Source organism: Strix uralensis, chromosome 22 (assembly GCF_047716275.1).
Source record: "Strix uralensis isolate ZFMK-TIS-50842 chromosome 22, bStrUra1, whole genome shotgun sequence".
Taxonomy (NCBI): Eukaryota; Metazoa; Chordata; class Aves; order Strigiformes; family Strigidae; genus Strix; species Strix uralensis.
In genome coordinates this window covers 10948098-10975168 of record NC_133993.1, presented here as the reverse complement: position 1 = coordinate 10975168, position 27071 = coordinate 10948098, and the positions used below count along the sequence as shown (strand labels likewise).

Sequence of the window (27071 nt, the reverse complement as noted above, 5' to 3'; positions counted from 1 at the left end):
AATAGTTGGGAATTGTTAGGTGGGAATTACTTTTTGTTTAGAGCTCTCAGTTAACCCATTATTAAAATAATAAACATGATTGAGCCCTAATATGTTTCAACTAATCTGAATGAAATTTTCTCAGATTTTTCAGTTTTCAAACATCTAGCTTTTTATCGGGATAAGAAAAAACCCCTCATCATTTAAATTTTAGTGGAAAGAAAACAGTTTCATGCTAAGTGTGAGGAGCTGAACCTCAATGGAAGGAAGAGCAGTGCACATCCTCAGAACGAGACCAGTGTTCTCCCTCCAACACAGTCATACTTCAGGGACTGGGCTTCTTTACTATGGAGAAATATTGTTCTATGGGATTATCTGGTGTTAATACAATTGCTTAATGATTATATAATGGAAGTTAGTTTATAATGTATAATTATGAGAATTAGTCATATTCCCCAGACAGATCTTTCACAGTTTTGCTCTGTGTAGCAACAGAAGCAAACAGAATTTTCCTGACAAGGCCTGACCAGAAGCAGGAAGAATGGAAGAAGATTCACCACCACTGAAGCACCTAAAAGGGTGGGTAACAGTCCAGTTGTACCCCCACAAATGTGCTCAGCAGCCCCAGCAGTTTCTCCCAAACACACCAGTCCAGAGGAGGCTGTAAATGCAGAGCTCAGAAAAGGGGGTGCCTGTGTGTGCCCACCCGTGCCAGCACCCCAGGCTGCCACGGAGGCCCTTTCAGCCTCACCCCTTACTGCTGCCACACGCAGCCCAAAGGAAAGGGGCCTCACTCCCTCCCAGCCTCTGCTGTCGGCCAGCGCACGCCTGTGTGGCTGCGGAGCCTGTGATAATTCTGCCATTAAGTGCGCTGGGTGAATTCATGCCCACACTGGGTGAGCCTTTCAGGCTTAAATAGTCCACGGTCCTGCTCTGGGCAGGAGCTGGGAACAGTTTCATCACAGCAAAAGGGAAGAGGCCTCACAGCAAACAACTATGGTGTCATCACCCCCAGGGTATCTTCCTCCTCCTCCTCCTCCACCCCCTCCTCTCTTGGCTGTGACCTGAAGCCTGTCGCTCAGTGCGCAGGGGCAGGTTTTCCTGAACACCATTAAACTCCCAGCTTTGAGGGTACATTGCGACTGTACACTCCATTAGTTATGCCCAGTGCAAAAAAAAAAAAAAATCTGTTTCAAAACAAGTCCCGTGTTTTAAATCTCACCTTGCAGTTCAATTCACACTTTTATTTTATACCAGTGTGAGAGGCACAGATGATCACAGCTTCTCTGGAGCAGCCTTTCAGAGGTCTCTCAAGCAGAAAAGAATCCAAAAGAGCTCTTTAATACCCATATTAATGCTCATACCCAACACGGCTGAGACTGCCTGAACACCTGCGAGCAGCCAGGGCCGAGGACCACACCACAGGGTGTGTAAGGGACATTCACGGGTGACAGATGTCACACTGCCCCCCGCTCCCCAGGCACAGCCACAGCTGCCTCTCAGCCCTGGCCTGGTGCAGGCATGGAAGTTTTCTCCGCTTCCTTCACCTGCCCATGACTGAGAACTGTCCTCAGCGTGGCCAGAGGATATGCCAGGGCCTGCTCCCAGCACTGGCAAGCCCACGGGGGCGGGCAAGTAGAGGAAAGGGGATTCAGATGCTCCGGTGGTTGTGAGCATCCCGGAGTGAAGCTGGGTAGCTCTGAGCACGGGCAGGGCCAGAGGAAGCCCTCACGGCTCCCCGTGCTGTACTCGCTGCGCCGCAGGGCGTGATGGCGAAGGGCAAACCAACGGAGGGTGGATGTGCCTTGATGTGTTTGGGGAGCAGCAGCACCAGCCTGAGATTTCATAACGTCTCCCTGTCCCTTCTCACAGGTACTACTGGGGTTCCCTGCAGTTCTTGCAGAGTTTATTGAAATCTCTCTTATGTTAAGGTTTTTCCCGCCCTCCAGGTTCTATTCTACAGCATTATCTCCAGATTTTGCTGGAAACATTATCTAAGATCATCTAGTTAGCTCAGTATATTTGCAAATGCCAGGACAATCCTATGAGACCTGACTGCAGAAAAAGCTACCATCTCGTAAAAACGCTTCCATCTTTTGCTTTCCATCAAAGCAAACTTCAAAATAAAACATTCCTTTCAGGAAGCATTTGTTCCGTAACTTCTATCTCCGATCCTGACCGGTCATTTCCAGATACACTGAATCCATCAGGCTTCTCCAGTTTTACAGAGCTAATCTTCACTCTTGAGATATGTTGCCTGCACAGATTCTAGGGGGGAAATGGCAGTAAATCTTTCTTTCATGACTTAAGCATGAAGCCGTGAAGTATGTTGCACACAAGCATCCTCACTGATATTCAAACTATCCGAACATGTTCTTTCTGTGAACAGAAGACATGAGGCTTAGTCCACCTGAAAGGAATGACTCATACAAAAGATGTAATAAACATCTTTCCAGAACAAAAAGCAACCCAAAACCTTCCCCTTCTGCAGAATTACACAGAACAACACGGAAACATATCCATGTCCTTACAACATGGGTGTCAGCGGCTGGAAGCCAACAGTTAACCAGAACGTAACCCAATAGTTTCATGAGCCAAAGTAGCTGTTGGTATAGAAGAGAATTTTGTGCACTTCAAGAGAAAAGGATTTCTCACTGGAACAAGCTAAAATCGTGACTTAGGCTCCACTAAGTTTTGTAGTGAACCATTTCAATTTCTACAAGCCAGAGGCTGCCTTGCTTCCTCAGACATTTCAGAAATGAAGTCTAGCAGGAGAAGAAACTTCAGGTGTGTCCTACTGTGTGGGCGAGGGTGTGCTGGGAGGGGCATTTATAAAAAGATGTTTCCACAAACACTTGCTATAAGCCATAACAAACAAACCTCTAAATTAGCAACAACCAAATCACAAAGGCTGAGTGAGAAAATAATAATATACCAAATCAATACAGGAAATTGGCCATCACACAACTAGTTCAACCTACAAAGAATGACAGGTAACAGAGTGCATTTTGCTAAAGATCATGTGCCTGGGGAGGAGCACAGACATGAGGGGCACTCAGGAAAGAAATTTCAAATGTTTGAGGCTCAGGTTGCTGTAAGAGCTCAGCAGAAGATGCTCAGCTGAACCATCCACTGCTGGGCATTTGAAAAAGAGACAATCTTAAAAGATGCAAGATAGCAACTATTTCCTACTTTTGGTCATGCTGTGTCCACGAATGGAAAAAAATCTGAAGGGAAAATGCTATTTTGATGTACAGATCATTGACTTAATCCCCAAACCAGAACTTAACCTTTCTCCTCCAAGTAAGTGTGTGTGTATTTGCACTGTGGAAGGAAAACATCCTGACTGAAATTCTGAGATCCCTTCAGGACTGAGCACACCACCTCTCCTATTCACAGACACGTCAAGAGAGACTCGCCCAGAGCCAGGACACTTCCCCAGCTCTCTCAACCACCCTGTAACTGCATTTGGTCCGAGCCCATGAAGAGTTATTCCCTGCAACAACTTGCCACAGTTCATTTCCTTACAGTCTTACACAGAGCTGTTTCCCAGTTGTCATACAATTTTTCATAATTAAATTGTTATTTATAAAACATAATTGTAGATAGAATAAATTGCTGACATGTATATTTGCCAATGTTCATTAAATTTTTATGAGAAATGACAAAGATGTCAGAGTGGGTCAGTGTACCTACAAAATACATCCTGTGATACGTTTCCGAAAGGCATAAAGCAAAAAAGGACTAAAAATAATCAGCATCCAGCATAAGACAACCATAAACTAGAACCTATTAAAATATCAATTAAGTATAAAAACATCAGCTGGCATTCCTTGACAAATATCTGAAAGGGGAAAGAGCACGAGGAATGGCAACATTAGAAGAGAGAGAGTAACCTTCGTACTGCCCCTTTTTATGACAGTTTATTGTTGTGCTGAAAGAGATGTGAACAGGATGAGGTGAGTGGGATGAGTTTAGTTCCAATGACTGTAAGTCAGTGGACTAGATCATGGAAGAGATCAGCCTAATTCAGAGCCACCCAATAGAAATTACATGTTTTGTATTAATAAACAAACGGTCATGAACACTTTGAGTATGGGTTAAGCTTCCTGACACTGTCAAACATCTCCCTTTGGCAAATTACCCTTGGCAGAAAAACTATGGCTTGCAAATGCCCATGGAAAGAAGGTACTCCCTCTGACGGTGACACCCACTGTCTCGGGTATAAATGCCGACCAGGCAGGGTGGAATTTGGAGCTATGATTCCAGAACAACTGTAGGACCAGCTTTGAGTTTAACCTGAGTCAGTCACTGCTGCCGCTATGAGCTGTGGCTCCAAGCAGAGCTCTAAAAGCTGCCTGCGAGGGAGCAGCGGTGGCAGCGCAGGCAGTGGGGGCGGTGGAGGGGGCAGTAAGTATTCCTCTGCCTCCTCAAGAAGGATCACTGTGAGGTCAAGTGGTGGCAGCAGTCGTGGAGGAGGAAGCTCCAGGAGCAGCTACAGTGGGGGAGCAAGCGGCGGCAGTTATGGGAAGATCAGGCGCAGTAGTTACGGAGGAGGAATGAGCAGTGGCGGTTACGGAGGGGGAATGGGCTGTGGCAGCGTGGGAGCAGGCTTTGGGTCGGGCGGGAGCGGGTTTGCTGGTGCTTACGGAGGAAGTTTTGGTGGCGGTGGTGCTGGTTTCAGTGGTGGTAGCTTTGGCGGTGGTGGCTTTCTTGGAGGGAATGGGGGAATTCTCTCCAACGACGAAAAGCTGACCATGCAGAGCCTTAACGAACGCCTGGCTTCTTACCTGAGTACGGTCAGAAATTTGGAAATGGAAAATGCTCAGCTTGAACAATTAATCAGGGAGTGGTACCAGAAGCAAGGTCCTACTGGTACAAAGGACTACAGTCACTACTATGAAAAAATTGAAGACCTCCAAAATCAGGTAGGATGTTCTTTGTCAGAGAAGTTTAAGCATTGACAGACTTTTTGTGACTGTGTAAAATGTTTGAGGCACCCAGCATGGATACTTCTAACCTCCCTGTCTCTCTAAACATGCCTCTTGCGCTTGAAATTCTGCCTTCTGTGCCGCATCCAACCAGCTTCAAGTGGTGGTGGAGAAACAATGCCCACCCCTACGGCACATGCCACAGACCATCGCTGGCAGCAAGCGCAGACTCTCAGAGCGCTGGCAGTGGATTTGAGAGCACAGGACAAAGGGTGACAATGACCCTCTGGGACGTGCAGTGTCTGACATTTGAGTGCAGCCCTTGGCCCGTGGCGTGGAAGGCGAGACAGAGCTATGGCGGGGCCACCAAGCCTCCTGTACTCACAGAACAGTTTTTGCAGTTCTGATGCTGTCTTCACACGGGTACCTCTCTGGTTTGCACTGTAGATGACCTTTCCAGGCCTCTGCGTGTGGGAAATGCTGTTCCCCGCAGACACCTGGGCATTATAACAAGATGATCACATTCATATTTCTGTCCCTTGTGCAAACCTGAGAGATTCACAGGGAAAGTTTTCCTCAGCATATTGTCTTCTCTTCTAGCTTGTGACTGCAGCTGTGGAAACCAACAGGGTACTTCTGGACCTGGATAACACAAGGATGACTGCAGAAGACTTCAGGATAAAGTAAATATATATTCCTCTTTTCTGGGCACTGACTTCCTTTCTCCTACTTTTCTCAACTTAGTTCCGTAAATTCATTCCATAAACAAATATCAATCCACAGAGACTGGGGTTCCTCCTGGTTCCATGGCAGCACAACTGAAGTAATTTGTAAGCCTTCAAAATTCTTCATTACTTCTGTAATGATCTCCAATACTCCCTGTGCCTGTGGAGTCAAAGCTTAAAAAAAGCTTTACTTTTAAGAAAATAAAAATTGTGATTTTCTCTCATGGAAAGTCAGATGAAACAGATGGATGAAACGTATACAGTCTACAGTAAGAAGAGACAATGAAAAAGGCCACAGAGTACATTTTAATATTAAAGTTAATGCCAATATCAAACTTTATTATATTTCTTAATATTAAATTTTAATATTAATATTAAACTTTAAGTACTGGCTGCTGATTTCCTAATTCTGCTGGTTGAGAGACGCCACGTGCTACCAAGTACAGCCACAAAAGCAGACACTGAGATACTGGAATACACGAACTTTTTCATACGTGAAGTCAGCAGAAGGACTGAGAAGCCAAGACCAGGGCTGACCTTTCCGCACTGTCCTTGGCGCAGGTACGAGACGGAGCTTGGTCTCCGGCAGAACGTGGAGGCTGACATTAACAGCCTGCGACCCTTGTTGGATAATCTGACGCTGAACAGGTCTGACCTGGAAATGCAATTTGAGTCCCTAAAGGAGGAGATGATTGACCTCAAGAAGACCCATGAGGAGGTAAGAGCCAGCTCCCTGAAATGCAAACTGCAGAGGAAAACAGGACCATTACAGTATCGGAAACGTGGGCAGGTCTTGCAGGTAACATCCTCTGCACTGAACAGTGGTCCCTGCTCCCCTCGTGTGCGGCAGCTCGGCAAGGGGCCTCCTGAGCCGGGCTGACTGCCGGGGCCAGGCTCTGCCAGTCCCTCCCAGCAAGCAAGGCCTGGGAAGTCAAGTCCAAAGAACGGCAACAAGAAAAAACCTAACATACATATGTATGTTGTGGAAAGGATCCAGGATGGATGTCAGAGCAGATCAACTGACTTGAAAACTTCAAAACTCTTGCAAATTTTTGTTTATTTGCCTTGGGCCTGGGTTTTCTCTGCAGGAAATGAAATCGCTGCAAACACAGTCCAGTGGTGATGTGAATGTGGAGGTGAATGCTGCTCCAGGAGAGGATCTGCTGAAAAAACTGAATGATATGAGACAAGAATATGAAAATATTATTCAGAAGAACCGTGAAGAGGTTGAAAGGTGGTATGAAAGCAAGGTAAAAACAACATGAATGTTCACATTACAAAAGAAAACCAATACCAACTTTTGGTAAGAACTTCCTGTAGATCAATGACACTTTGAACGACAACATCCATTGCTTTTAGGATGTAATGGTAGAACCTCTTTGATTAAAATAAAGGAAGTGACAAGTGGGCTTGAACTGCACTGGCAGAGCCAAATAAACAAGTTCAAACAGCCCCCGTATTACAAGTGGCCCTGCTTCAACTTCTTGTGTTGCCAGATGTTTCCATGATAAACCACCACGCTGACATTGTAAATTAAACTCAAAAACGCCAATTCTGTATATTGATTTTTCAGATGGAGGAAGTGAGTCAACAAGTCCACTGGAGCGGCCAGGAAGTGGAATCAAGCAACCAACAGATCTCTGTGCTGAGACGTGACTATCAGAGCCTGGAAATTGAGCTGCAATCGCAAATCAGCATGGTAGGTACCGACTGCTCCTGAGCCTCTGGCACGCGGAGGGCACGTGAGGTGCTGGAATGGCGGGAGACCAGCTGTAGCCAGCACTCCCTTTAATGAAGACGCTTGGCCCATCTGACACCATGTAACATTTTTCTCATTTGGGGTGTAAGAATGATCCAATCCTGCCACATTCCCCTAACGTGCCACATTCCCCTAAACACTGTATTTTGTCTCTCATTCTCAGTTACAGTCTTTGCAATCCAACTTGGAAGACACGGAACGTCGCTATAACATGCAGCTGCAGCAGATCCAGGGTATGATCGGCCCCTTGGAGGAGGAGCTGGCCAGCATCCGCTGTGAGATGGAGAGTCAGAACCAGGAGTACAAGATGCTCCTGGGCATCAAGACCCGCCTGGAGCAGGAGATTGCGCAGTACCGGGCACTGCTTGAGGAAGGGCAACAGGATATTAGGTGTGTACATTCAGATGAATGAACATGCCATCTCTGCAAACAGGTGAAGATGAAAGTAACAAAATTCATATTAGGAACAAGTGCAACTAATTCATCCTCAAGATATTTACTATAATTGCAAGAATTCATATGGAATCTAAATCTCAGCTGGCAGTGTACAAAGCTGGATTATTCTATACTTATTATGAACTTAACAAAAACATTTACAAAAGTGTTTAGAACTATAATTTGCCATTTCTTCTCCTAAGTACAATCAGGCAGTACAGTTATATATGGAAATGAAAGGCAAGCAAGAGAATAACTGCCTTTTATAAATACTCAAGGTACATATTTTGAAAGACTTCTAAAACCATCCATTATCTTCCTTTTTCTTCTTCAGGCAGATCAGTCAATTTGTCCTTAATTAGGGATACTTTAAAAGCCATTCTCTAGAACATGTTTCACACAATAGTAGTTTCTCAGTCATACAAGGAGCTCAGAGGGAGTCAGAAAGTGGCCTCGACACAGCTGAGAGGACTGCAGACACTGGCCATGTTGCTGTAAATCTTAGACGTACGTGCCCTTTCCTCCTTGCAGCATCTCACAGGGAGGAGCTGGTGGCGGATCTTCAGGAGGAGGAGGTCATGGAGGAACCAGCTGGTCTTCTGGAAAAGGAAGTAGTGGAGGAGGAAGTAGTTGGTCCTCAGGTGGAGGAAGCAGTGGAGGAAAAACTGGAGGATCCAGTGGAAGAACTTCCTATTCTGGAGGTGGAGGAGGAGGGAGCGGAGGAGGAACAGGAGGTGGAGCCTGTGGTAAAACATCAGGTGGAGGAGGCGGCAGTGGCGAAGGAGGGGGCAAATCCTGCCTCTCCCGCTCTTCATCTTCCCAGTCCCATTCTGGCAAGTCTTGTGAAAGCCAAGGTAAAAACTGGAATAAAAGAGTACATCCTCCCATTCACTTTTCTCTCTGAATAGCAGGAAGGGATATGGCAACTTCCTTTCTTATTTGGAAATCTGGAGATATTTTTGTTATTTTTTCCCGATCGTGTTTTAAGTCCACTCTGACATTTGTTCTTCTACAGTAACATATCAACATGGTAGTATTTTCACAAGTAACTTGCATGAAGAGGATGTTATGAAAGGTTGTATTGGAGGATGTGTAGAAAGAGGAAATGAAGGGGGAAAAGGAAAAGTAATGCCCAACCCAAAGCACGCAGGGAACCAGAGAAATCAGTAGTTTTGGAATGAAGAAAAATGTTAGAAATGTAACTGGTATTAAGGGGGGAAAATGGTGAAAGCAGGGTAAAACAGTTGGAACACTCAAGACATTTAAAATATAAGAGGTATTAGCTGCAAAATCCTGAAGTAGCAAAAGATGGGGAGTGCACGAAAGGTCTTCTTCATGTCTGATTTCATGGCTGTGGTTCCAGGAGGTGCTGAAAACATGAGGCTCTGCCTGGAAGGGAACAAAACACTGGAGAGAGGAGCAACAATGGAGGAAGTGTCCGAAGCCATAAAAACGATGAGACTGGGTAAGGCTCCAGGTCCTGACAGCACCTCAGACAAATGCCTGAAAATTTTGAAAATGAACAGGAAGCTCTAATTTTTAGAAAGGTTCCCTTCCACTTCTGATTTTTTAAAAAAAGATGGGGAATGATCCTGCACTGAGGCTTCCATTTATTTCTTCTTACCAAGGAAGTAACAGGGATATTAATCTTAGTTAAAGATGTAGTCTGTCTCACAAACACACTTTTTCCATCACAGACTGACAGTTGGTCATGAAAGTTCTGGCTGCAGACTGAAAGGTCTGAAGCCATCAATATAGAAAGCGAGAATACTGCAGACTCTCTTGATGCTGAAAACAAAGGCAGTGAGTTCAGAAGGCTTTGTGTAATGACTAAGATTCTTTGATGTAGATGAGATCTAGTTTTTCCCAAATTAATAGGCTTTTCAAACTCCTCTGTAAAAATGTACTCCTCTGATCAAACATCCCATCTGCCTTGCAACAGTTCTATGTATACTAATGCTTGGTAGGCAAGATTAAAATATATTATGTGCCATTCATGTTTAACTTATAAAAATTTGTTGTAAATATCCATACACACATCAATACAGATTCTAAGTTCATCTGTATTTGATTTATAATGCTACAGTCACTCTAAAGTTAAAGAGTGATTTACACTTACACAGTTGAGAAAAGAAGCGGGTCCATGTATTTAATATGACAAAGCTGCAAACACACATGCTTGTACAAATATTGTCTGTCACTGCTCTAACCTTTCTAGAATGCTGGGGAAAAAAATCTAGTCCATTGAGAATGCACAGTCTACAATTACGAAGTAACAAAAAGATTAAAAATGCTGAATGAGATAATGCTTCTTCAGAGAAATTCTTGCTTCCCTTCATCTTTCAACAGGGAGTTTTAGAAAGTCTGAGGACTGATTGGCGAAAGCAGCACCTCCCGCTGCAGGACCTTACCAGAGGGCCCGTGACCCAGCCAGGCTGCAGGGAGCGTGGCCCTTCGTGCCTCTGCGAAGAGCAAGAGCAAACGCTTGTTCAAGTTACTCAACACTGTTCACTCCAGGGGCTCAGCAGAACCCTCTGGATGGCCTACTTGCTTCTTCCATCTCAATTTCTGTTCCTAATCACTGTTACCTGAGTTAATCTCTACCATGATTGGTATTCCTGTCAATAAAATAGAAAAAAAAAAAACCAAAACAAAACTAATAAACCTTTGCTTCTCTCTGATGCAACCAGAAAGCCATGTCTGGGTGAAATTTCCTTTAGCGGGCATTTTTGTTTGAATCAGTTACAAATATCAAGCCCTACCTGTGGAATACACAATAACATGCCAGATTTTGCATAAGACCCAGAAGTTTGCTGCGACATATTCACCATTTCAGACTAACTGGGCAAAACTTTGAAGAATACACTGCCAGGTCCAATGTTCTGGTGGTCCCTGCAATGGGAAAACTAAGAGTCAAAAAACCTACTCGTTTCTGCTATTAACTTCTGTCAGGAAAAGACAGGGTGGGCTTAAGGAACTGGCTATTCCCTAGAAAACCTCTTAGACTCTTTGGTGACTTCCTAAGGAGTCTGAAAATGCAGTATGAAACTTTTCTATCATGGAATTTAAAGATGGAAATTTTCAGCTCCCAGTGCCAAAACACCCCCGAGTGCAGAGCTCAAATCACATACAATTAATTACCCCAAATGAGCACATTTCGAGTGCTACCTACCACCACTGGATAACAAATGGGTAAGTTCGGTAAGAGGCTATCCCCGCTGTGTGACAGCCGTTGGCTGTACTGCAAATGAAGTTCCTACAGCTGGGGTATGAACCACAGTGCACACACATGCTCTTACAGAAGGAGGAAGTCACGGCTAGTTTTACTGATCACAACCCTGCCTTGCTGTCTGGAAGCTGGACAATTCCTGGCCTCTTCTATGTATTTCCACTTTGGGGCATTTCTCACATCTAAGTACAGGCAGGAACACACTTTACAAAGAAGACTGGCAAATTATTTAGTATATGATTTTACAAAACCCAGTGGTAGGTTGAGAGAAAAAAAAAAAAAAGATATCCAAGAGAAAAGATTCCGACACCACCTTTAAGGGTGGCCTACAGATCACACAGTAGAGGGACTGCTCACAGCGATAAGGTTCAAGTGCCCTAAAAGACAAGAGACTGAACTTTGTGTTTTCAATACAGCCCCGTTTCCCTCCTTTAGGCCCTGGGCGGGCGCTCACTGGCTGGAGGGTTCCCCTGCCGCTCCCCCACGCCCTGTCCCTTCCAGCGCTTCCCACCGGAGTGTGGGCTCTGCGTAAGCACAACCTCCGTGGGCTGAATTGCTGAAACCAACTATGTGGGGGATTTCACTTGAAAAAGATTCAGAGGGCTTCTCACACGACCCCTGCTCCCTGCTCCATCCCTCACCCCTTGTACTTCTTGACTCATCTGCTTAAACACAAACAAAGGGAACCCGATAGCAGTATCACTGTGTAAGTTTTTCTCTCTCAGCTTTGCAGTCATGAGTTGTGTTTTTTCCCTCTGAGGAAGGCATCACCCACTGGAGAAGGTTGAGAAACACAGACTGAGCGGGAGACCGTGGGAACGGGAATCTGAACACCTGAGCCCTGGGCAGATCTGTGCCAGTGATTCACTGCATCGCCTTATGCCAGGCTCTTGGCCAATGTGATTAGTATTTGAAAAGAAAAAAAATCTTAGAAGAAATCTTTTTCTGACCGGTGTCTCTACGGGGGCCTGAGGAACCGGCTAGTCTTGCTGAAGGACCACTTCATAGAGTCACACACTGGCACCCCTGACCTGACTGCGAAGCGGCAGCGCTGATTCCGTTTGCAAGGATACCCCCATCTCCCTCCTACTGCAAAATCGCCTACTTAACTTTTAAAACCCTTGCAGCATAAAATCATACTTGTCTGTATATCACTAGCTGTCCCCTAAACCTACTTTCTCTGATTGCTCTGGCAGCCTTAACACCTCTTGCAGGCTGTTACAATTCTTTTTCAGACCTGTCTATTAGCAGCCCGAATTAAAGAACGCTCCCGATCCAGGAGCCCTGCTTCTCACACCTCCTCCAAGAGCCTGCCAAGTTCATCTCAAAAACACTTCTGTTGAGTGCATGCTACCTGGCTTTTACAGAGTGATTTACAGGCCTTCACCTCACCTCTGGCCTTACAGCAACACCTGGGAGGCTATTAAAGGAGGTCAGACACAATTTAGGTGGAGGAGTGATCTGTCCGTGCTGGAGCTTGCTGCTCAGCACCATCGTGGCAGCTCCGAGAACTTCTGACACCTCTTGCTCCTGTCCCTTTCCAAAAATGTAACTTACTTTTAGTACTTTTACTGCCAGTTATCTAATTATCTAGTTTCTATGCATCTAACCTTGCAGAAGCAATTCCACTGAAACAAGTCCTTGTGAGAGCAAAGCAGAAGGGAACTTGAAGAGTCTGAAGTGTGGGAAGGAGAATCCGCCCGGCGGCTCAGCCCTGCGAGGAGCAGCAGCGCCGCGCAAACACGCGGACGCGGGAACGCCGTGTGCTGTAACGTGCTGTGCAATCCTGCTGCCCATTTCAGGGCTGACATTGATACGTTATAATCACGCACAGAAATAAGGAAAAATTTCCGAGCAATTAGGATAAATAATATGCTATTACTATTCCTACTTTTACTACTCAGCATCGACCGTACTGTGCTCTTCCTTACCTAAAATCCGTGTCTTTACCAAGGTGTTCCCACCATGTTCCCTGCATGTGAGCCTCAGCTGTAATGCAAATACGCTTCATGATAAAGTTTATTTGCTACATGTTACAGTGTGTGGCAAAATAAATACAAACCACCTATAAACTTTTAAAAAAACCCACTTAATTGTGGCATTAGTGCTCATTTCAGACAAGAAGACGACTACCCCAGAAGAAAGTGCCAGCTGAAGGATTCTTTCCTTTTTCCATTTTGTACATACAAAATCTGCATCTAGGTCATCACTAGCATTTGCTTACTGAGAGAACAGGATTGAATTAATAACAACGATGCAAAAAAACTTATATAGAGGAACAGAGCTAGAAAACCAAACCTACTGCAACGCAGGAGTAAGAAATACAGATATTGTAGTGTCAGGTGTCAAAGCTTAGGGCACGCTTAAAGTGGGACGCCGGCAATATTACGGGTAGTGAGGAGAGCCTCGCACTTTTTATTTGCATGCATTTTGTTAGGCATTAATCAGCATAATAAGCTTTAATTTTATGAGTACACAATGTTGCAATTCGGATACTTATCTGGTGTTCCTATTAGTGCTCTGAGAAGAAAACTGTGGTACGTGTTAGAACAAGACCTTCAGGACAACCTTAGGCAAAAATAAACGTGCACACACACTCCTGTGTTTGGCTTCAGTACTCCCAGAGCAATTCATCTGTCCATTTGAAGGCACAGATGTCATTTCAAAATTGCCTATGCATATATTTTGCTGATGTCTCTTTTGTTTAGCATTAACTGTGAGCCCTATTAATTGTCAAATGCTACACAGGCTACATTCATGGGCTACAGGATGAGCACAGCGAAGTGTGCCATTCCACTGCACTGCTGCGGGGAGGGAGGAAACTGGGCAATCTGCTGAGAGCCCACCCACCTCCACAGGCACGTCCTGGTGCGTTTTCTTCGCTCTTATGAGGAGGTTGCTTAGGCAGTCATTTGTTTTTTGTGATAATAATTCTCTATATGGACAATCAAGCAGGGGCCAGATCGCCAGAGGCAGTGGGCATAAACAGGATTTAGTTACCCCTAGACTGGCTGAAGTCCAAAGCTCCGACTCCCAGATCCTGCTCAGTGAGTATTTAACCACCTTGAATTATTACATTCGCTACATCTTACTTTTCGACTAACAAGTCCTCTAGGCTGCTTCTGCACTTGTGCAGACGAGGCTGAGGATAAGGGGAGCAAGTACCAGCTCCTTCCCACTTGCCCCTGGCAAGCAGAGACCAGGCAGGTTGCCCTGGAGTGTGTGTAAACCCTTCCCAGAGCTCAGCCCAGCAGCCTCCCGCAGGCCAGCACGACCTTCCTCCCTGTAAAGCACTCCAAGAGCGGAAGCCTCTCCTTCATACAACACGTTAGTTGGAGTAACAAAGTACAATATGCGGATTGGTGCCTTTGCAGGGTGGGATTCAAATCCCCATGTTCCACCTCGCAGGATACTGCAGTCACCAAAGCCACTACGGTGACAGAGCGGCTGGAGGTGCCCACAGCCTGGAGGGGATCGGAGGCTGCTTATCCCAAACGGACGGAGGCACCTAAACTCTAGAGAGGCAGCAGACCTTGATAGCAGATGCTTTTATCGTGCCCTCCAGCTGCTGTAGGCAATGTGAAAAACACTGTTCCATTTTGGTACCAACAACAGAAATTATTCCAATAAAATTGACATCACCCTGTAGGAGACTGGGGGGTAATCACAGACGGACAACTCTGATTCTGGCTCAGAAAGACAGAAATGAGCACGGGCAGCTGGCAGGCAGTAATTAGCAGCCTGTAAACTGCACGAAAGCCTTGACCCCCGTCTGTCACAGCCAAATGACAAAAATGGTGTGTACGTTTTCAGGATCTGAGCAACAGGCATCCTTCCTGTCAACCTACTTGCATGGAAGATCCAAGTTATCCTGCACAAAAGTGTGTGCTAGGAGCGTGCTAGAGGTTTTAAACTTCTAGTCCTCATTTTCTTTGGTGGGTCTAGTCTAAATTTCTTTGGAAATAGTGTGATTTCACTAGGACATTATGAGATGAAGTAGGAATGAAGAGTGAGCACAGACTCCCAGGTGAAAACAGATCCTTTCACAAAAATTTCTGGTAAGAGTGATGGGAAGAGATTATTAAATAGATCAAAAGAATAAACTCTAGCACTTGCCTCAGGTATGGTATCAGAATGACACTGAATGAACTAAGGGGAAATGTTTTTGGTTTTCAGTGCACACAAAAGTGAGAATACATTTTCTCCAGGTCTGTTCTGAATGCAGCAGCTCCAGCCTGTTGTAAAAGGCTCCCGGTTTTGCTAAAATATACAGCAGCGTGGGCTGCTCGCAGAGTTTGTCTCATTCTGATGCTAGGCAGTCACTTCTTTGATATATATCACAGAGGCCTGATTAAAAGGAAAACAATAACAGAGAGAGAGTGAAAGAATGTCAGCTGTACTTGAAATGTGGCATGTGCTGAGCTTAGCAAGGAGCAGGAGCCGGTGCCAAAACACCGGGATACTCTGCAGGCTGAGGTACGCTGGTGGCTGCGCTGAGAAACGTCCTTACTGGGGTCTGATTTGGAACCAGCAATGCTACATGGCATACTGGATGCTGCACCAACACAAAACCAGTAATGATTAAACTGTGCATCATATATAGGAAAGAGATGAGAAAAAAGTCCTAAAATTGCCAGTTCCTTTAGGTAATGCCATAAATTATAAACACATTGGTGGAAAGAATCAGAGAACAAAAATTTTTGAATGAGCTCAGAAAGGAAAAATTCATTCTGTCCACAGAATGGATCTTCTCTGGTTTGTAAATATTTGTGCAGTTAAATATTTAATAATCAATAAATTAAAATATGCCAGGCGGGAATTCAATGGTGCAACTTTACAAGAGGATGAAATACTCACAGTTCACCTGTATTTTTCAGGTACGTGGGTATTACAGTCCAAAGAGACAATCTACATTTTTGAGAACAGAGTGACTGTGAAACAAAATACCACAAGGAAAATTTTCAGCTCTTAAGAATACAGCATACCCTAACAGCCAGCAGGATTTCTATAAAAAGCACTAAGATTGAGCTAGCAACAAAAATGAAATAATAGCAACACTGAAGACAAAAAGGAACATTTTATGAGGATGTGACTTAAAAGCTACCAAAGATCTAAAGGCAAAATCTTTTATTTGTGTTCCTCCTTTGTATACAGACTGGTAATAATATAGAACTAAACTGAAATATTGGGGTAATCTAAAGTTCTCCACCCTCAATGGCTTGACTCTTCTTTCATTGCTTTTTTTAATATTTTCCAAGCATACAATAAGATATGCCCTTGTCAGAGGAACCTTCCAGTATGGAAAAGTTGCTGCTGTGAACAAGTGCATATAGCAAAAGACAACCAATAAATAAAACAGGAAACAATGCAGGTTCTCAGATTAAGAGACTCTTTTGGCAAATGTTTTTAACTCATGTTTTAATAATTCCAGAGAATTTTTTGCTCACTGTCACTTAACAAACCCACAGATTGTTCTAGCTTGTCTATGAAAAGCATCTATAGGGAATATCACCGGAATCATTGATGGAGATTTGAACATGATAATCCATTTTACTTACCGTAGCGGAATTTGTGAAAAAGGGCCCCCCTTGACCAAAACGACATTACCCAGACACAAAGGCAAAACAACACTACAAAGAAAAACCATTTTGGATATAGTAAACTACATCTTTCAGCACCAGTAACAGAACATGCAGAAGCCCAGAAACGGTGTTTATGCTGCTGAGGTGACATTACCATCCTCCAGCTGTGAAACAAGGAGAAATTATCACATCATCAAGCCACTTTAAATCTTTCATCATCTTTAAGCCATTGAGTATATCAAATAGCAAGATAAAATCAGAGAGCTTTTGAAAGAGATTGCATAAGTAGCAATAAAGCAATGTTGGCAAAAGCACAGTGCAAAGGACAGGACAATGGATTCAGTCAGAAAATGTTAAATAATCCTTAATTTAACATAAAAAAGACCAGAAGTTAAGGGGCAGAAGTACAGTTTGTAAGAGAATCATGCACATGGAAACCGACAGCAGAGTGTAAAAACCAGCAGCAACGTACAATCAAGTTCCAAATCAAGGTGGCCCTTGGCAAGCGAGGGCTGCCCTGCCTCGCCGGCTGCACGACGTTGTTGGAGGATGCTGAGGAGCAGCGTCAAGGACAGTTCCTCAGGTGCGCTCTTCTTCGTCCCCTGCACCTGAGGTTTAGGGCAAGATCGCTACACTTCATAAATACCTTACGGTCATTAGAGGATGAGTAACCAGAGAGGAAGAAAGGTGAGGAAGACATTTCAGTAACACAGAACAAAACTGTCACTGGAAAAATGTGCACTTTCTTCCAAGCAACCTGTAACAGCTTGGGCTCCAGCTCCAGCAGGACCACAAACGCCGATGGTTGTGCTGTTGTTTGCAACTAAGCGGTAGGGACTGGCTGTTTGCATGAACGAGGTCTCTACTGTATTAAAAAGCAAGAGGTGAGTTTCTCGTAAAAGCTTGCAGTGTAAGAACAGAGCTGAGCGGATGCTGAGGAAATGAGATTCTGCATTTGAACCAGAATATTCAGCTTTCACCCAGGACAAAGACGAAACATCATAACACGAGTGTGTTTTAGAGATGACAGTCATCTGGAATCAGAGCGTCAGCCAGCACTGCTCCCCAAACTCTGACCCTTCTCACAGATTTTTCAGAAACATGCAATTCTGTCCTCAGATACTCTGCTTTAGCATCAAATCTAGCGGCTGGGCATGAAAACCATTTACAAGTCCGTCTTGGGTAAACTTCTGGGGATCAGGGCAAGACTGAAATATCGTGGAGTTTCTTTTGTGGTCTCAGTCTGATTTCAACTGATTTGTGTAAAAGGCCTTTCAACTCTTCTCTCAGGATACTAATTTAGAGTCTCAAGGATCTCTGCATTAAGAGCAGTCTATATAATGACTCTATCACCTGTAATGTATGACACAGTAACAATAGAGAGAATGAGCAGTTTTATATTAAACCATAAAAGGTCTTCCCACACAGTAGTTTATAGGTCATTGTCTGCATTAATACAGCTTCTAATTGTGCTACAATTGACTTCATAATACAATTAAAGTATTCTTAATCTTCCTACTTTAGATCAACAGCTCTTTGGTGAAAAAAATCCATTACTTTTTTTCTCTTTGATTTCTAGGACTTAGCTATCTAGTGTGCTGTTCCTCACAAAGGAAGGATTTTGATTTTCAAATAAGAATCCCACTGCATTGCTTGAAATAGGCTTCTCATATAAATAAACACGTTCTCTACATGATGACAGGGATCCACAGGCTGAACAATCCAAACAGACAAGTTACACAGTGCTATTAATAAAACTCTGGCACTATCATGTACAGTGAGGAGAATATAAGCAGTGTAGAAGATCTTAAATGCACAAAAAATGAAAGAGCAAAAGAGAACAACAGTCTTTGACAATAGCAGCTACAAAAACCTTAGCAAAGAAAGGAGATTAATAATTGAACAAATAAATGCATAGTCTAAGAAGAGAGATTTGGGCCTAATCTTCTTTCTTTTAGGGAAGAACTGAGAACAAAAATTCTCTCTGTAGAGTTCCATCAGGTACACATTCTCTCAGCATTAGCTTCAACAGGATCCTGTAGAATGTGGCCTTTCCATCGTAAAGCAGATCCAGGCTGCACGAGGCAAGAGATTACCTATTCCAGAACAAGCTAAATGAAAAGAATGCCACCCAAAAGATATGAAACGTTCGGTCTTAAACAAACACCATAAACCCAGCAATGGGCTAGATTGCCTGAGATATCAGCACAAAAATATTGTTCAGCAAATTATTCTTGGCACAAACAACAAGGTTGGTAAATGCCCCGGGAGAAGGAAACACCCTGATGGTGACACCCACTGTCAAAAGTATAAATAGAGAGAGCTGGGGATGAAAATTTGCAGTCCTGAGTCTTATCAGGCTGTGCACCTAAATTTGGGATTGTGGTCAGACGCTTCCCTGCTGTCACCATGAGCTGTGGCACTAAGTCTTCCTCCAGTACCACCAGAATTAGCAGTGGAGGTGGTGGTAGTGGTGGTGGTGGCGGAGGGGGTGGAGGGGGTGGCAGCTGTGGAGTGCGTAAGTCTGGTGGATACTCCTCGATGTCCTCTAGAAAATACACCTCTTCTGGAGGAAGTGGAGGCTTTTCCGGGAGAAGCTTTGGTGGAGGAGCTTCCAGGAGCAGCTATGGAGGGGGCTTTAGCAGCGGCAGCTGTGGAAGGATTAGCCGCAGTAGCTATGGTGGGAGAATGAGTGGTGGCAGTTACGGAGGAGGAATGGGCTGTGGGAGCATGGGAGGAGGCTACGGCTCAGGTGGGGGTGGGTTTGGGGGAATGGGGGGTGGTTATGGAGCTGGCCTTGGTGGAGGCAGTTTTGGTGGTGGTGGATATAGTGGAGGTGGATTTAGTGGCTTCGGGGGCAGTGGTGGCTTTGGTGGTGGTGGCTATGGTGGTGGTGGTGGTGGCTATGGTGGAGGTGGTTTTGGTGGAATGGGGTTTGGCGAAGACTCCGGCTTGCTCTCCACAAATGAGAAGTTGACCATGCAGAACCTTAACGATCGCCTGGCTTCCTACCTGGATAAAGTGCGACGCTTGGAGGACGAAAATACTCAACTTGAACACCTGATCCGGGAGTGGTATAAAAATCAAGGTCCCACTTCTACCAGGGACTACAGCCAATATTACAGAACAATTGAAGAACTGCAGAACCAGGTAGGATGTAATTCGACTAACTTTGGACAGATTCTCATTAGAACGGCACTTGTCCCCTGCAGCACAGTATCCCTCTTTGGGGAGTATCTTCCCTCCTCTGCTTTAGCCAGGGAGCAGCCCGGTGTGGTGCCAAAGCCTGACTAGCGGCTTTTCTCCGCCGGGGGTGGCACGCGCACTCTGGCACACCTGTCTCTGGGGCGGGCAGCGTGGTTTGGTGCAGGGGCAGATCACCACGGGTGCCCCCATTACGGGCCCTGCCCAGGGCTCCCTTCAACGCTGGGCTCCTGCTTGTTTGTCCCTCCCTCTCTCGAAGGGGAGATAAAATCATTGCTTGCTTATGTTGTGCTACTAGTGGCCACATCAATTGTATCTTTTTGTGAATATACAGGACGAGACAACATGTGCATTTGGTCTAACTCTAGCCCTCAGCCAGTCACTAGTCCCATATCTCCTACATGGATATGGTTGTTGCCAAACGCAATGGTAGTTATGTTTTCCCTCTGTTTTTTGAATGTGAGTTTATTTAGTTATTCTTTCCAACAATGTATTTTTAATGGATATTTGTAAACCAAAACTGACAGCAAAGGCACTTTCTTTTAAGTGGAAGAAATAAATTCTTCTCTCTCAGTATGGTTCTGCAGCACTGGTCAGGCTCGACATTCCCGTAAAGAGCCTCTGAAATGTGTTTCTGCACAGGTATTTCTTCCCTCTATCTGTTTGTCAGACTGAAACGATGATGACTGAATAACATCTGCCCTCTTCCTCTCAGATTGTTGGTGCAAATGTGGACCTTAACAAGATCCTTCTCGACATTGACAACACCAGAATGACTGTGGATGACTTCAGACTGAAGTGAGTCTTTCCCTTCCTGCCTCATTTCACCTTGCCTCCCGTTACCCCCACGAGTTCAGATTGTCAGTTAATCTCTGTAGATGCTGTAGCCTCTTGGCTCCAATGACAGAATATAATTGTTGGGAAAAGCATTCTGAGAAGGATTTTTTTAGTTTTTCGTTATTTTTCTCCAGACAAGTTACTCAAGAGTGCCCTTTAAAGGACTACATTTGAAGTTTCTCCATGCCTGCATGTAGATTTATAAGCATAACCCTCGTCATATAAATCTCAGAGAGAGAAATTGTACTGAAATCAAACAAACCTACTGGAGATGGAAAGAGAATTAAATTAGGTCCCTTCTTTTAAGAACTGAGCAATGGGATTAAAGTTGAAAGACGTACTGATGGGAACTGTTGATAATCAAGATAACAAAGAGGTCTGGCAGCACTGTTACCATTTTTCTTGTCTGTTGTTTAGGTATGAAACTGAATACACTCTGCACCAGAGCGTGGCAAGTGATATTAATGGATTACGTCCACTTTTGGATCAGCTGACTCTGGCCAGATCTGACTTGGAGACACAGTTTGAATCCCTAAAAGAGGAACTGATCTATCTCAGGAAGAACCACGAAGAGGTAAGTTTCTCCACACTTTAAAATAATAACTAACGAAAGCTCAGCGCTCAGAGAATTTCCTGTGGATTTCTTCCACTAGCAGTAACCAGCTTTGGGCCACTGGCTTTGATCATCCAACTTGACATGATCTGGCTTTGATTTTCAGGAGTATGCAGCATCCATAGCTGCCCACAACCGATGTAATAAGACACCCAGGTCAACATGTGGCAAAATGAGACCAGGGAGATGAATGGCTTTCAGTATAAAGTACAATTTTGTTGCTGAAGTCATGGAAAGAAAATTGGATAGAATGTATGGAGGAGTCAAAAGAAAATATTTATACTATCTGCAATGATATTTCCCACTGAGAACAAAAATACATAAAAGGATTTTCACAAAGAGCACCCTGCATAGAATTCCATATGACCCTGAGGAGAAAAGCCAGGGTCAAGGTGTATGTGCTGCTGCTGTTCGCTGTAAAGTCTGCCTGGGGACTGGCAGAATTGTTCCCTTCGATGACAAGGGCAGATGAGGTTCCCTTTGCAGGAGCGATACGGCTGTCTGAGGATTTGTGTCCCTTTCTTTTCCTTTATTTGAAACTATGACATTTCTCCTTACTTTCAGCCTTTGAGAACCTGGTGGGGTTTGTTGGTTTTTTTTCCAGGAAATGAAAGGACTGCAAACACAATCTGGTGGTGATGTCAATGTGGAGGTCAATGCTACTCCTGGCATTAATTTGATGGAAAAATTAAATGAGATGCGTTGTGAATATGAACGGCTTATTGAGAACAACCGGAGAGAGGTGGAAAGCTGGTATGAAACCAAGGTAAAGCACAGGGGGGTTTCAGTTACTAAATCTTTCACAAACAACTGGACCTGTTTACATCCAGCAGAGGAAAGGCAATTTACCATGTATTATTTAAGGGACATTCACTTTAAAGGACTTTAAGCAGTTTACTGTAACAGGTCAGTGCTGGAGTATTAAGGTTACGTGGTGAAGCACATAGAATCTCTGTGGTCCTGCAGCAAGGTGGGTTACACAGAGTGAGTTAGCAGTGGCATGTGGGAGATCTACACAGTCAGTCTGCATTACATCTTTCTTCATTCTTATTAATTGCTTTCATGATAACCCCACAATGTTTTCTTATTATCAAAAATGCCTCAATTTTGTATGTAAATTTTTTAGATGGAAGAAGTTAATCAACAAGTCCACTCAAGTGGCCAGGAGATACAATCAAGCAACCAACAGATCTCTGAGCTGAGACGTGAATATCAAAGCCTGGAAATCGAGCTGCAGTCGCAAATCAGCATGGTAGGTAAAGGCATCTGCTCCTGCTTCACCTGGGACAGGCTGTATGTGTCACGGCAATGAAAGCATGGTTCTACCTAGAAAGTGTTCCATCTGTAGAGAATGGGATACTGGATTACTTCTCTTCAAAGACACACTTTTTTCTGGCTTGTGAAGATCTCATTTTTTTCCACAAAAAATGAGTTAAACTTGCCACATTCCCATAAACAGTATTTTTTGTTTTCCATTTGCAGGTAGACTCTTTGCAATCCAACTTGGAAGACACGGAACGTCGCTATAACATGCAGCTGCAGCAGATCCAGGGTATGATCGGCCCCTTGGAGGAGGAGCTGGCCAGCATCCGCTGTGAGATGGAGAGTCAGAACGAAGAGTACAAGATGCTCCTGGGCATCAAGACCCGCCTGGAGCAGGAGATTGCGCAGTACCGGGCACTGCTTGAGGAAGGGCAGCAAGACCTTGTGTATGTAACCTGACAAAGGAACACAGCACCGTGTAAAGCCAGGCCTGCCAGCTTAGTCACAAAGACAGGAAATCAACAGTCTAGATTTGCAAAATAGATTTTGTACTGAAATGAGGCTAATTCGGCTCTCTTGACCAGTCACCTCCTCGGTTTGAGGCACTATACATTTCTTGGCAAACCTGTTCAGAACACAAATCATGTGAACAAAAATTAATGCAGAAATACTGAGCTACCGATTTGGGGCTGGACAGGGAAACCCCCGACCAGAAAAGGTCAGGAGCTGAACAGACAGAGGTCACCTTGGAAAAGACTGCAAGCAGAAAAATGACCATAGTTTTTCCAAACCTTCGTAAAAGTCTCAGTGTGCAGTTCTCTGACGGTTCAAGCTATTTGGGTTTCCGTTATGCAGTGAGCCTGCTTCTGCTTGTAAGTGGCGCCGGAAAGAAGAGCTAAAGCTTCATTTTCTGCCTTTCCAATTTGGAGCGCAGTGACGCCACACACCGATAAAGCAGCAATGCTAAAGCTTGCAAGAAATATCTGAGCAGAATGTGGGTAAAGCAAAATCTCTTGCATTCAAGCTGAAATTGAGAGAGGTTGATTTTTGGCACACATCAGTGGTCTTGCTGATCTGTGCTAGGTTCTAAAAGGAGAAGGACAGACACGAGGAGTGCAAGCTTCCGTGCAGTATCTGTAGATAGATTTCCTTCTGACGTCAAAAATGCATTTGATTAACTTTTTTTTCTCCTTTCTTTCTCTTTACAGAATCCCAGCAGGAGGCATGGGAGGAGGCATGGGAGGAGGCATGGGAGGAGGCATGGGAGGAGGCATGGGAGGTGGTAGAATAGGAGGTGGTGGCTATTCTTCTGGGGGAGGAAGAGGAGGAGGAGGAGGAGGTGGCAGCATGAGTGGTGGATATGGTGGTGGTGGCATTTCCTCTGGCAGCGGAATGGGAGGAGGAATAGGAGGAGGAAGTTGCGGAGGAGGAATGGGAGGAGGAAGTGGCGGAGGAGGAATGGGAGGAGGAAGTGGAGGAATAGGAGGGGGAAGCAGCGGTAGTATTGGAGGAGGAGGAGGAGGAGGAGGAAGGATCTCAGGGGGTGTCAGCAGTTCCCACTCCTACTCTTCATCTTCCCAGTCTCAGTCCTGCAGGAGTGGTGGTGAAAGCCAAGGTGAGAACTGTTGTACAGGCACACTGTTCTCTCAGTCCCATCCTTACTCATTTATACTCTATCAACATACTCTTCCGGAGGTAAACAAGACCGAGGATAAACTGAAATTTCTGGGAAGTGTTATATTTACTTTTATTAATAATTCTTCCCTATTTGTGTGCAGAGGATCAACTCTGCTTAAGAAACCCACACTCAGTGTCTATTGAATTTGCGGGTGACAACAGCTAATCATGGGTTAAAACTCCAGCTGTTTTTCTTCATCCCTCTCATTCTTTGCAGAACCTCACAAATACGCTGCTTTTGTACCACGCCTGTGGAATGCTTATGGTCACCTATTGCGTAATCAAGCTTCTTTTCTGTCTGGTAGATACTGGTGCCTCAGAGATTCAGCACCAGTACTGAAGGAATTAATGCCTGCTTTATTTCTAAACAGGGTACGGAAGAAAATCTTTTGACTAAGAATATACATCGACGATCCTACAGTGCAAGACCTTTCAAACAGAAATTGGCCCAAATCCTCTACATTCCCCATGCTCCTGAGGAAAGTCAGATGCTCTTAACATCTGTCCAGAAAGGCCCGTCAGAGCTGCTCGGCTGGGCCGCCCGCATGCACGCTACGCGCTTCTGCCCGGATGCTTTGTGCTTCAATCACCAGCACTCCAGCTACTTGCTTTACAGATTCAACCTGTTGGTTACTTGGGTTGTTCTGTATCAAAACGTCGCTAATAAAACTTCATTTCTGTCTGATGCAACCAGAATCCTGTGTGGAGGTTTTCTTTCATTCCGTAGGTGTAAACACTTAAAGAAAATACAAAGCCATGCCCACACACGCCTCCAGGTAGAAGAGTTGATGATACGTTACAGTAGTTGATAACGAACTTTAGAGTTAAAGCACAATAGGGCAGATCATAATCAGCCCAGAACAGACTGCAGAATCTCAGCACTACATGCGTTTGAATAAAGTTGGCATTAAATAAGCGCCCACCCAGGCCGGACACAAAGAACCACAAATGGTTACAGAACCACGACTGTAAAATTAAAGGAATGTTTCAATTTGTGATTCGCAGAAACTTGACTGACACTCATCGGTTTAAACTGGAAATGCACAAACTGGGGATCTGGTTTTGAACAGGTAAGAAAAAGAGGTTAAAAGGAAATATAATTTACAGGATCTTTACAAAGTTCTCCATAAAATGTTAATACTAACAGCAACAGTCACCTTCCACCTGTGACAAAGGAAGTACATGTGAGAGTACCTGGAATGTTTATTTTTGGATATAGGAAGTTCTGTACTGCAAAGAAAATGAACATCAACTCTTCCAGCCACATCCAACTGTTACTTAAAAACCTTCCTGACTACAGTTTGCAAAAAATTTGATTGCTTGGCTGCTGTGAGAGCAAATAATCAGAAAGCCCTCTGGTTATTAGCTGGCTTTTGGCAGTTGCATTTGCTTCTGTCCTGCTTTTTTATATGCTTTTTTAGCGTCATTATTTCAAAGAAATTACAGTATAGCTTTCTCCAGTGATTGGAACAACTCTGTTCAGGAAAATAAACAGTAGCTTGTTTCACTGCAGCCCACCCCCATGGATTAAACCCATTTCCAGAGACTTATTGACAAAAATAACTTTGCCTTCTGGAGACTAACAAATTCAGAGATCAAAGGAAATGAGATGCATTGTCCTAGGCCTTTCAAAGCAGTCTCTTGTGCTCGCTTGAGGAATCTCAGGAATTTCCGCATGATATGTTGGAGTGGAGGGGACATGGCGGGTGGCAAACCACAGCGTTCTTCGTCTGAATGAGAAGTTTGCATCGGAACTCCTCAGAGCCCCTTGACAGGCTGAGCCCGTTGTGCAGCTCCCACCGAGGCACCACAGCCAGAGGCTGTGCAGCTCCTCATACACCCAGCAGTGCAAAACCTGGACAGGAACATGAAATCCTAGTGCCCGCCCGGCACGCCAGGCTCTGCAGTTCCCCGCAGGCAGAGCTGTCTGCAGGAGGCTCTGTCGTAACCCTGGCAAGACAGGACGTCTGTGCCAAAGCCAAGCTTTAACAAAACGCACACAGCGGTCCAGGCTCCGCAGGCCAGCGGAGCGTGGTTTGGCAAACGAGGGGCCAGAGTGAGCCTGAGGCCGCACGGTGAAGGGTGTATTTCACCTGCAGTGAACTCCGGGCTGAGCTGCTGAGGCGGGGCTGTGTGCTCAGGGGTGGCTCCAGTGGTGAATAAAAGTCAAAAAAATGGGGGGGTGGAAGAGGGGCTGGCACAATGGGGTGAGGGTGAAACAGGCCAACGCACACAGGTGTGGATCGAGAGTATAGATGCAAAATTCATTTCCAGAAATACAGGTCACATTGCCACACAAACTTTCTCAACACTTGGAAACCACTCAGGGAAGTAGAAATACTTGACTTACACCAACCCAAAATCTGTGTTTGTCCTGTGCTTGCATGAACTAGGCTTTGCAGACGTGCTAACCAGACTTTGTGCTACGCAAATATTTCCAGGGACACACAACAGGAAGAATGAGATTCTAGTAATGCTGATTTCTATTCCTTTCTTTCGGATACACAGACTGCACACACCACCTAGAAAGAGATACGGTGTTCATAGTAAGTGGTACGTGGATTATTTCAAAGTAATCAGCTGCGCTTACACCAGAGCCCTCTAGAGGGTACTGTATTGTTACTGCTCACACCTCGTCCTTACAGCTCCCTCCACAGATGTCAATCTACACTTTAAATTAACCTTTAAAGAGTATTTATCTTCCTGTCGCATAATTACCTTGTGGCCCAACAGGCACTAAGTGTGACACATCATATGATGAAGTTCAGGAGTGATTAAAATAGGCAGAATGGAGACAGCACCTGGTAAGAGATCCAGATAGAGGGAATGAAGGATTT

General features: G+C 44.7%; 2 protein-coding genes across 3 annotated transcripts; both read left to right on the top strand.

Moving 5' to 3' along the window:
• The first annotated feature begins 4301 nt into the window (after positions 1–4301).
• On the top strand, positions 4302–10609 carry LOC141953433 (uncharacterized). Its single transcript, XM_074891973.1, has 9 exons — positions 4302–4907; positions 5511–5593; positions 6197–6353; positions 6724–6885; positions 7209–7334; positions 7558–7784; positions 8361–8683; positions 9193–9294; positions 10572–10609. The coding sequence occupies exons 1-9, from the start codon at positions 4302–4304 to the stop codon at positions 10607–10609; spliced, it is 1824 nt and encodes a 607-aa protein (XP_074748074.1).
• Positions 10610–19049: 8440 nt separating this feature from the next.
• LOC141953467 (keratin, type I cytoskeletal 19-like) lies at positions 19050–24883 on the top strand. Of its 2 annotated transcripts, XM_074892042.1 has the most exons (9): positions 19050–19790; positions 20560–20642; positions 21099–21255; positions 21899–22060; positions 22421–22546; positions 22777–23003; positions 23766–23779; positions 23816–24172; positions 24606–24883. In XM_074892042.1, the coding sequence occupies exons 1-9, from the start codon at positions 19050–19052 to the stop codon at positions 24629–24631; spliced, it is 1893 nt and encodes a 630-aa protein (XP_074748143.1). In that variant the 3' UTR covers positions 24632–24883. The 2 variants fall into 2 exon arrangements, with proteins under 2 accessions (XP_074748143.1, XP_074748142.1); XM_074892041.1 differs by having other exon boundaries at positions 23766–24172.
• Positions 24884–27071: the final 2188 nt, after the last annotated feature.

Bases quoted from the DNA above. Each gene is read 5' to 3' on its own strand.
- LOC141953467 (XM_074892041.1), top strand. From the start codon at position 19,050: ATGAGCTGTGGCACTAAGTCTTCCTCCAGTACCACCAGAATTAGCAGT. The intron at 20,643-21,098 runs GTGAGTCTTTCC...TCTGTTGTTTAG, and splicing joins GTGGATGACTTCAGACTGAA to GTATGAAACTGAATACACTC. The intron at 22,061-22,420 runs GTAAAGCACAGG...TAAATTTTTTAG, and splicing joins AAAGCTGGTATGAAACCAAG to ATGGAAGAAGTTAATCAACA.
- LOC141953433 (XM_074891973.1), top strand. From the start codon at position 4,302: ATGAGCTGTGGCTCCAAGCAGAGCTCTAAAAGCTGCCTGCGAGGGAGC. The intron at 4,908-5,510 runs GTAGGATGTTCT...CTTCTCTTCTAG, and splicing joins TTGAAGACCTCCAAAATCAG to CTTGTGACTGCAGCTGTGGA. The intron at 5,594-6,196 runs GTAAATATATAT...TCCTTGGCGCAG, and splicing joins GCAGAAGACTTCAGGATAAA to GTACGAGACGGAGCTTGGTC.